The 10,069-nt window shown below is 44.4% G+C and overlaps 1 protein-coding gene across 2 annotated transcripts in view; it reads left to right on the top strand.

Annotated features, from left to right (window-relative positions):
* The first annotated feature begins 4,502 nt into the window (after positions 1-4,502).
* Sypl2 (synaptophysin-like 2) overlaps positions 4,503-10,069 on the top strand; it is a 16,580-nt gene continuing 11,013 nt past the window's right edge. Inside the window, exons 1-2 of one of the 2 annotated variants that reach the window (XM_006501094.4) lie at positions 4,503-5,128; positions 5,295-5,369. In XM_006501094.4, the coding sequence (XP_006501157.1) occupies positions 5,075-5,128; positions 5,295-5,369 (129 nt within the window). In that variant the 5' untranslated portion in view covers positions 4,503-5,074. The remainder of the gene's footprint in view (positions 5,129-5,294; positions 5,370-10,069) is intronic. The other variant, NM_008596.1, reaches the window with a different exon arrangement.

The raw sequence follows: 10,069 nt of genomic DNA, 5'->3' as shown, positions 1-10,069 counted from the left end.
CCCTGTCTCGAAAAAAAATAAAAAAATTAAAAAAAATAAATAAATAAAAAGTTTTCTCTTTCTCAGCTCAGACAACAATGGAAATACTTAAATCATGGCTTCCTACAACTATGGTCATGATTTTCATTACAGTGGGGGCCCAGGGAGAGGGCTCAGCTGGTAAAGGCATTTGTTGTTCAAGCCTGAAAAGTGGCCCCCATACACTCGGCTCCCCACTTCAGGCACAAACAATAAATAAAACTCTTAAAAGGTGTTTACTACATTAAGTACTGGTTTTCATTCTTGTATAGATATTGTTCTTAAACTATTTTTTTTTCTGAAGTATGTATAAAGAATGGTTCAGGACTTTTAAAATGTATTAGCTTTGTTGTTGTAATTTTGTTTTGTTTTACAAATTATTCATAAGTGCAAATCTTACACAAGTAGGATTCCTGATGATAAAAGATACTTTGTCCAAAATAAGCCTTCTTTTTTTTTATTGTGAGACCTGTTAGCTTGTTAGGCATGTAGTCCAAGCTGACCTCAAATTCATGATTTTCTTGCTTTAAACTCTCAAGTACTAAAATTACAGGCATTTATCACTCTGATCAACCCAAGAGGCCTTTATGTTCCCAGGTTACCTAAATTTAAAGAGAGAGAGAGAGAGTAAGAGGCATAAATTTGACACAGGATTCATCTCTTTTTGTAATTGCATGTGTCTCTACTCCTAACAGGCAGGCATGAACTTCTGCTGGAATATCTGTTATGGGGTAATTTCATAGGTTTAATAAAAAGATAACAGCTTGGTGGCATGTACCTGTACTGTGAGCTACTTGGGAGGCTGAGGTAGAAAGATCACTTCGGCCCAGAGGTTTGAGACCAGCCTGGGCAGTAAAGACAGACTCTGTCTCACCAAGCAAACTACTAGAGAAATGTAAATGGAAGTCACAACTAGACAGCCACATGCATTTTAGAATGGTTAAAATCTCAAGTAAGGGGCTGGAGAGATGGCTCAGCAGCTGAGAGCACTGACTGCTCTTCCAGAGGTTCTGAGTTCAATTCCCAGGAACCACATGGTGGCTCACAACCATCTGTAATGAGATCCAATGCCCTCTTCTGGTGTCTGAAGACAGAGACAATATACTCACATACATAAAATAAATAAATATTTTTTAAAAATCTCAAGTAAGGAATCCTACTGAGTTCTGAAGCATACAGAGCTAGGGGAGGACATTGCTAGCAGTGGGAATTAATGGAGCCATTGTGGAAAGGGTTTAGTTGTCTAACATAAAGTTAAACTTACATCTACATATGACCTGGAAATCCCATTTCTGCCTATTTGTCTTGGACATAGGGATTTGCAGGCACACAAGAACACCTGGATGTCTGCAGAGGTTCTGCAAAAAAGAACAAGGGAAATGGAAGCAACCAAATGCACTCTCTTCAGGTGAATGGATAAACACATCATAATACAGCATATTAAGTAGTATGGAATACTGTTCAGTAACAAAAACCTGGCACAGTGACAATGTGAAGGAATAATAGAAGCACTATGCCGAATGAAAGAGGCCAGGCACAAAAAGGTCATACTATGTACATCTGTTTGAAATCTATTTCAACAAGACTAATCTACATAATTTCAAATTCTAGGAAAAACAAATTTGATTTTTTTTGGAGTGAAGACTTTTTTATCTTTTTTTATTGGCTATCTTCTTCATTTACATTTCAAATGCTATTACAAAAGTCTCCTATACCCTCCCTGCCGAGTGAAGACTTTTTAATGACTATATTTAACAAATTCACTGAAGAATTCTGCAATGCTGCCTGCATTGGATGCAATCCTGGGCCACAGGTCTGCACACTCCTGCACATTCCTTTGCAAGTGGACCAGTGATAGCAGAACCTTTCATCTCATCTTTATTATTTACAGTGAACCTTGCATTATCTTCAGAATAAACACCCACCTTTTCTACTATATAACTTTCCTTGTTGAATTACCACTGCTTGGGTGGGGCCATCTTTCTTAGCTACAGCTTGCTTTTCTTTCTTTCTTTTTTTTAGGATTTATTTCTCTTATGTATATGAGTGGTCTGTCTGCATGTAACACCAGTGTCAGAAAAGGGCATTGGACCCCATTACAGATGGTTGTGAGCCACCATGTGGTTGCTGGGAATTGAACTCAGGACCTCTGGAAGAGCCACCAGTGCTTTTAACTGCTGAGCCATCTCTCTAGCCTGCTAGATTACTTTTTAGTAGATTGCAATGTTTATCAAATTGCTGCTAGATATTCACTATGAATGAGCCATCATCAAAGGACAGTTAAGTCATTATCTTGAAAGTAATGAAGCCCAGACTTTGCACTTGAATTTTGTGGGCCAGACAGATGGTTCAGCAGGGAAAGGCACTTGCCACCAAGCCCGATGGCCAAGTTTTATTCCTAGGACCTACATGGTAGAAGAGAGAAATAATTCCCTGCAAGTGGTCCTCTGACTGCCATACAGATATGTCACAAACACACCCAAACATGAATGAACATTAAAAACTTTTTAAAAATAACATTACAATAATATAATTTAGAAAAAAAAATAGAGTCTTTCAATGACTTTATGCTCCATAAAATTTAAATCTGCCTCATGGGATAGGAAAATACAAGTTTTGCAAAATCTTTGTTTCAGGCTACTTTTAAAATTGTCTATGTGCCTGTTGTGAGAGTCTATTGTTTCCTTCAGCTGTGGACTCCAGGAATCGAACTCAGATCATCATGCTTCACTGGCCAATGTTTTTACTCCCTTGAACCATCTTGTCAGCCCTGGCTCTGTTTATACAACTAGGGTATGTGTTTGAACATACATACACACACACACTTGAGTGTGTACACACACACACACACACACACACACACACATTGTTGAATACTCACTGCTGTGTAAAAAACATATACAAGAAGATGGGTACATCTGTAAAAGGAGTGTGTTTGAAGAGTGGACTTTGGAAACTAACCCAAACACTCATGAATAAGCAAGTAGGAAAATACTCTGCTTATTTGTGGTGAATGCTCTACTGCTAAAATGGAAAAAACAAAAACAACCTCCTCCCAAGAAACTAAAGCTATATGTATCAGGACAGATAATTGTCACAAAATAAAAGCAAGTCAAAAAACCAGCATATTAATAGAATAAAGTTTAAAACAATTTGAAAAAATTATGGTGTAATGTCTATGTACTTCTCCTAGGTACAGTATAATGGGGGGGGGGCTGGTACAGAAGACAGATGAGCAATGAACTTGAGGCAAACAAGGCTGGTCAGTAGATGTTGGTAATATGTATTATTTATTGTTATCTTATTATTATTAATATTATTTGGTTTTTCAAGATAGGATTTCTCTGTGTCTGTCTGTCCTGATCTGGAACTCACCAGGCTGGCCTCAAACTCAGAGATCAGCCTATCTCTGCCTCCCAAGTGCTGGAATTAAAGGTGTGTCCCACCACCGACTAGCAGTAATATATATTATTTCATATCTGTGTGGCTTGGGTGTATACACCTCAGTACAGAAATGACTGTAGAACAGGAATCTAAGACAGCAGAATAACTTTTAAAAGATGTATTGATCCTTACTTTATGTATGTGAGTGTTTGCCTGAGGCGTGTATGTGCATCTGATGTGTAAGCCTGGTGTCCAGGGGCCAAATGGGGCCATGAATAGCCTAGAAGTGGAATTGCAGATGTGTGTGAGGTGCCATGTGAGTTCCAGGAGCCAAACCATGGTTTTCTGAGAAAGCAATGTTCCTAACTGCTGAACCATTTCTCCTGTCCCCATGATTTATTACGGGCATATCTGTGGACTCAGCAATTCCTTATTTAGCCCAAATTTGCATGTAATTCCATGGCAGAAGTTTCCTTCAACTCCAGCCTTAGCTGGTTGCCTCCCCACACACTCATGGCCAGGTTTGGGAAGACATTTATCCAATGGCTGGATTGTATAAATAACAGCAGAACATTTAATCAAAAAGCATTGGTTTTGAAATGCTGGAAGCATAGTGGCAGATCATCAAAGAAATGACTTTGATGGACGAGAGTTAAGAGCAAAGAAGGAAGGCTGGTTTCCTCCTGGGCCCGCCCATTGGCTCATTCAGCTTCTTTGGGTAAATGAAGTCATCTTTAACTACCTAGATTTCCACTCCTTGTAAACCTAATGTGTAATACTAGCAACTGCTCACTTCCGGCTACCGCAGAACACTTTTCGAAAATTAGGCCCATTCAAAGTCAATCAAACTGCAACTCTGCCTAGTTTTCAATACAAACGCTAATCTCCACTCCCACGGCTCCTCCGAGACTTCATTCTCATTTAAATAGTGTTGGCGGTTAAAAGGAGATCGAATTCTTACTTTTTAAAGTTTGATAACTTTAAAACTCATTAACATCCAAACGCTGTTTGTTGTTAAAAAGTAAGACCGTGTCTGATGCGAAGTAAAAGTTCAGTTCTTTGTTCTGGCTGGTGGAGCGCCGTTGTTACAGCAGCAGAAGCACTAAGAATGCCTTAGGTAAATCTTGTGTGCTCTAGTCACTACGGTATTTGTAGAAGAAAACCCTTCCACAGAACCCAGGAAAATCGGGAAAGCTGCACTAGAGCCCACGCATCCCGTGTAGGTTCCTGACCTTGGCCGTGGCGTTGAAGCAGCTGGGCTGTTCTAGTGGGGACCCATCCTGGAAGCTTCTGGCAAAAACCCCGGAGCCTTCTGGCAGCCCGACGGCTAGCAGGCTCCACAGGTCCCTTTAAGGCGCCCTACGCGCGGAAAAAGGGGAGAGCAAGGGGCGGGAGCAGGGTTCGCGATCGCACGCCACGTGACTCGGCTGCCAAGTCCGCCAGATTGTTTGACAGAAGTTTGAATCGGACTCGGGGGTTTTCTGCAGCCGGCGGGGCAGCGCGGCGGACAGAGCCTCCGAGAGCGCGAGCAGCAGCGCCCCCACGACCCAGCCCGCCAGCCTGGAGCCCGGCCTGCCCACGGCCTCGAGCCCGCCGCCCCCAGCGCCCCCGCGCCCCACGCAGCCTCCCGGCCAGGGAGTCGAACCCTTGCACTGCGCCCCGACGCGCCAGCATGTCCTCGACGGAGAGCCCCGGCCGCACCTCGGACAAGTCTCCGCGCCAGCAGGTAAGCCCCGAGTACCCGGCCTGTGGACTCTCGCTAGTCCCTGTCTACCTAGATGTCCCGAATGTGTCTGATTCCGTCTCTCCCGCCCCCGCAATGTGAATAGAAAGCCCCACGCTTTCCCTCCGGGCCGGCCCGCCTTGACCGTCTGCTGGCTTTGTCTCCGCAGGTGGACCGCCTGCTCCTGGGGCTGCGCTGGCAGCGCCTGGAGGAGCCGCTGGGCTTCATCAAAGTTCTCCAGTGGGTGAGTCGGCCCTAACCCCGGGCTATTTCGGGAGCCTGGATTGTGACGCGGACCCGAAGCAATGTGGCCCCGGAGGAGGCTGGGGAGATGCAGCGGGCCCAGCCACCGCGGAAGGGTGGGGGGTGGCGACAGGTGGGCGGGGGAGGGGAGAACCAGGGTTGCTGCTCCAGCGCTCGGTGGAAGGAGGGAGAGGAGCCCGGCATGCGGAGTCCCGGATTCGGACCTTCTATGTGCAAGGCGCCTTTGCCCAGGGCGCTCACATTTCACTCGGACGAGAAGACCCGGGTGTAACCTTTCCAGAACTCTGATCCTGCACATACCACTCTTCAGTGGCGGGAGGGGTGAGGAGGACAAGGAGGGTAAGGTCCACTTTGCAGTGAGAACAACGCTACTACTAAAGGCACCAGGAAAGGAAATGGGTTACAGAAACCATCCTGCCTGGAACCTTCTAGGACCTGGATGATCCCTGGGGTGGACTCAGGAGACAGACTACCAGCTGAAGTCACTGGAGCAATTTGGGAAACTGTAACCGAGTAAAGAAATGGATGGATGAATGAACAGTTTCCCAATCCAATGATTACATAAAAAAACCAATTAAGACAGAAGAAAATGTGACAGCTGGCATAACAGAACATTGAGCCGGGAAGGAGGGATGGTAGGTTGCAGGCCTAGAGCTACCTGTCTCAGCTCTATGACCTTGGACAAGTCACTTCTCTGGACACTAGTTTCCAACATTAGTCAAACATGGATCAAATGCCTGTCAGCATTCTAGAGTATAGCTCAATATTAGATTTACCCTGTGACCTTGAAACATTCACCGGCCCATGGCCTCAGTTTCCCCTTCTCTGGTCTAGTGGGAATACTGGCTTGTTTCACTGGTCCTTGAGATGCAGCCAGCATTTCAAATCATAAAGATTTGGGGAACATTTTGTGCATTCTTGCAGAAAAGATTTTGTTAGACAAGCCATATACCAGATTCTATATGAAGTTATTACTGTACCCTCAAGCACTGGATTCAGCTAGGGACCAATTTACCCTTAATATCCAAGAGAACCAAGTTCTAAAGATCTTTGAATTCACAGGAGATAGGACTTAGCACGATGTCACTAAATCCTAAGTAATTGTGGTTTGGATGGAAATCATCAAATCTGGAGGGCATTTGGGATTGTCTCTGGGTATCTGAGATCCTAATGGGCTGCAGGCCAGCCTGGGAGTCCTGAGAGTAAATAAACTCTGAGACTTTCTCTGCTGCCTCAAGAGTGGGGCCAATGTTGCCTGAACTCTTTCACCTCCTGACCTTCCCTGTTCTGACTTGAGTACCAGAGGGGACCGAGTAGGAAAGGTAAGGTTTCAAAGGAACTGGGGTTCAGAAGCAGGGAGGCGCTGAGAGATCCTGAGGAACAAGACATACGTGCTATATAAACCAGACAAGTAGATCTAATGGAAAGTGACAGGTTGTCAGGAGGTGGAAACAGCAGGAAAGACCATGGACTTATCCCCCCTGGGAAGATTCTAGAAAGCTTCCTTCTGTAATCCTGCCACTGTCCTCACTCTACTTCCTACAACACCCCTGAACACAGTGACTCCTCACTCAATGGTCCAGTCTTCTTCCAAAGTCATCACTGATTCCCTAAGAATTAAGACCGTTCTGACTTTTATGATCTCCAACTTTATAGGGAAGGAATTGTACAAAACAGGATCGATCTATCTTGCCCTCGTACCACTAAATCAGGTCTCTGGGGGATAGACTTCATTCACAGCAGTGCTCTCGACCTGTGGGCTGAGACCCTTTTGGAGTTAAATGAGACTGTAATAGAATTAGTCATGTAGTAGCATCAAAGATAATGTTATGGTTGGGGCTCATCACAACATGAGGAACCGTGTCACAGGGTCACAGCCTTAGGCCGATTGAGAAGCACTGCTTCACATAGTAACATTATAAGGAGCCATGGCTTGCTTTTGGTGCTCTCACAGGTAGCCTAGACTCAGGGCGTGGGTTTGGCTTGCTTGAATCTTTGCAGATGAACAGAAAAGTGCACAGGATCCAGTGTGAGAAATAGTCCTCACCAGAGGAGAAACAGAAAGCACAGATCTTGTAGTTACTATAATGGCAATTGAAAACTTTTATTATTATCATCACCCAAAGGCAAGGGTTTTACTGGAATCCTTGTGAGAAGAAAGTGATGTAGTCAGGACTTAGAGTGTCTTTAAGAATTAGAAAAGAGGCTGGCTATAGTGGCACACACCTTTAATCTCAACCATCGGGAGGCAAAGGCAGGCGGATCTCAGCCTGGTTTGCCAAATCAACCAAACTAAGATTCAGAAATGAATCTCACCTCAGTTCCAATTCAAGAATGTTATCATGTCTATATCAAACTAGCCAGATAGCATGCTCTATCTAGCTGTCTGTCTGTCTGCCTATCTATCTATCTATCTATCTATCTATCTATCTATCTATCTATCTATCTATCTATTTTAGGGTTTTTTTGAGACAGGGTCTTTCTGTATAGCCCTGGTTGTCTGGAACTCACAGGATTAGGCTGGTCTCCAGCTCCTAGAGACCTGCTTGCCTCTGCCTCCTGAGTGCAGCCACATAACTCTTATTATATAGACACATTATTGAAGTAGGGTTTTTAAAACTTTTATATTATCATTATTGTGTGTGTGTGTGTGCATGAGAGAGGGGGGAGGGAGAGGGAAGGAGGGAGGGAGAGAGGGAGAGAGAGAGGGAGGGAGAGGGGGGAGAGAGGAAAAAGGGAGGGAAGGAGAGAGAGGGAGGGAAGGAAGGAGAGAGAGGGAAGGAGGGAAGGAGAAAGGGATGGAGGGAGGGAGAAAGAGAGAGAGAATGAGGTATGTGCACAAGTGGAGGGTCAAAGGAGTTTGATGTTTTTCTGTTTTGCTTTGTTTTTTGTTTTTTTACTCTTAGTTAGATTTTGGAGAGGGAACTCCTCACCAGAGCTACATGGCAAGTGTCTTTGCCCACTGAGCCATCTCATTGGTCCCAAAAACCAGCTTTAAAAGAAAAGGAAGTCAAAGATTAGATGAAGATTAGATGGACTTTTACTTAAATTCAATCTCTGTTTTTTATCCCTCAAAGCTCAGATAAGGGGTGAAATCTTTTCGGGCTTCATTGTCCTCATTTGAGGCTAAGCCATGTCCTCTGGGCTTACTGAGAGGATTATGGGTAATAATGTCCACAAAGCATAGAACATTCCTGAAGATCACAGTGAGAACTTTCATAAACCTGTGCTCCATCCGTTCTGTCTTATTCCCAAACCTTCCCTAACTTTCTTCCTTATGGAGACTGTCCTGTGTGACTTGCCTTCCAGTGAGATTGCTCAAATGTCACTGCCAACTCTTCAGTTCGAGTGGACAGTGCAAAGGAATCCAGGTGACTCAGTCATATGGGATTCCAATTTCTTACAAATAATAGATCACATTAACTTTAGCCAAGCACACCCTCCCAATGGTGGCTGATGATCTTTGTGGGGAGGGGCATTTTGAGGTCTATGATACAGGAGAGCTATCTCATTGGTGGGATTTGTTTTTATTTGTTTGCTGCATTTTTTTTTCCTTGCTGGAGATTTTGAATGGATACTGTCAGAGTCCATAGCACCAATAGATGGCGAGGCCTTGAAATCCTTGATGGTTAGTGCCCTTAGGGTTGACACAAGCGAATACAGTAAGCCAGCCGGGATCAGAGTGGAGCCCCAACCTTAAGTGGAGCCTGGGAAGGTTATTCTATCTTTTCAAAGAGATGCAAAGGCAGGAGGAAGAAGAGGTAGAGGTGGGCAAAGTATGGCCATCACCATTCCCAGCATCTGAGCTCCGGAAATGCCCTTACTCTCAGGGACTCCATATTTATTCTTTATGGCCAATGTGCTATCTCATAGCTTGGATGTTAGACAAGGGTTTCAAGTTCTTCTCTTCTTGTTCCTGTGGATTAGTTAATTCCCTTCATGGTCATGGCCGGAAGCAAATCTAGTACAGAGAAGTTGGAAGCTGTGAATGGTCTGGACAGGTATCCTGCTCCTGCAGCTTGGGGCAGAACACCTGCCTCTCTCCTTGTAACATGCACTGTACAGAAAAGACTTTCTCTTCAGCCTTAGGGACCATAGTGCAGAGTCTTACTCACCTCCATATCAATAGCATCAGGGCACAAGGTAGATGCTTAATTTCAAATGAATGAATGAATGAATGAATGAATGGAGCTCAGAACAGTGACTCAGAAGATGTGAACTTGAAGGCCAGCTCTCCCATTAGCTAAATGTGACTTTGAGAATGTTACTTAATTGGAGGAAAGAGGGCTTCTTCTGTTTCCAGAACTGGAATGAGACTTAGAATTTTAATAGACAGTGGAAAGGTTCTGCAATCCATGCTGGCCAGTAGAGAAGTGCTTTGCCATGCGTGGCTATCGAGCACTTGCTTTGTGGCTGGTATGGCTGAGCAGCTGAATCTTAGCTTTCGTTTCATTTTATTTGAAGTAACCCAAATAGCCATGGTTGTTTGGGCGCTACATGATGAACAGTATAACTCTAAGGCATAAACTCCACGAGGACAGTGCCCCTCCCATCTCTCTTTCTCTCTCACACACACATACCCACACCCACCCATACTGTCTCTCACTGTTAAAGTGCCTGCTACAGGCACATACTCGAGAAATGTCTTTTTTTTGGGGGGGGGGGGTAGATGTTCAACAG

The sequence above is a fragment of the Mus musculus genome, chromosome 3 (genome assembly GCF_000001635.26).
Source record: "Mus musculus strain C57BL/6J chromosome 3, GRCm38.p6 C57BL/6J".
In the NCBI taxonomy this organism is placed as follows: Eukaryota; Metazoa; Chordata; class Mammalia; order Rodentia; family Muridae; genus Mus; species Mus musculus.
This window is presented reverse-complemented; position numbering and strand designations above follow the sequence as displayed.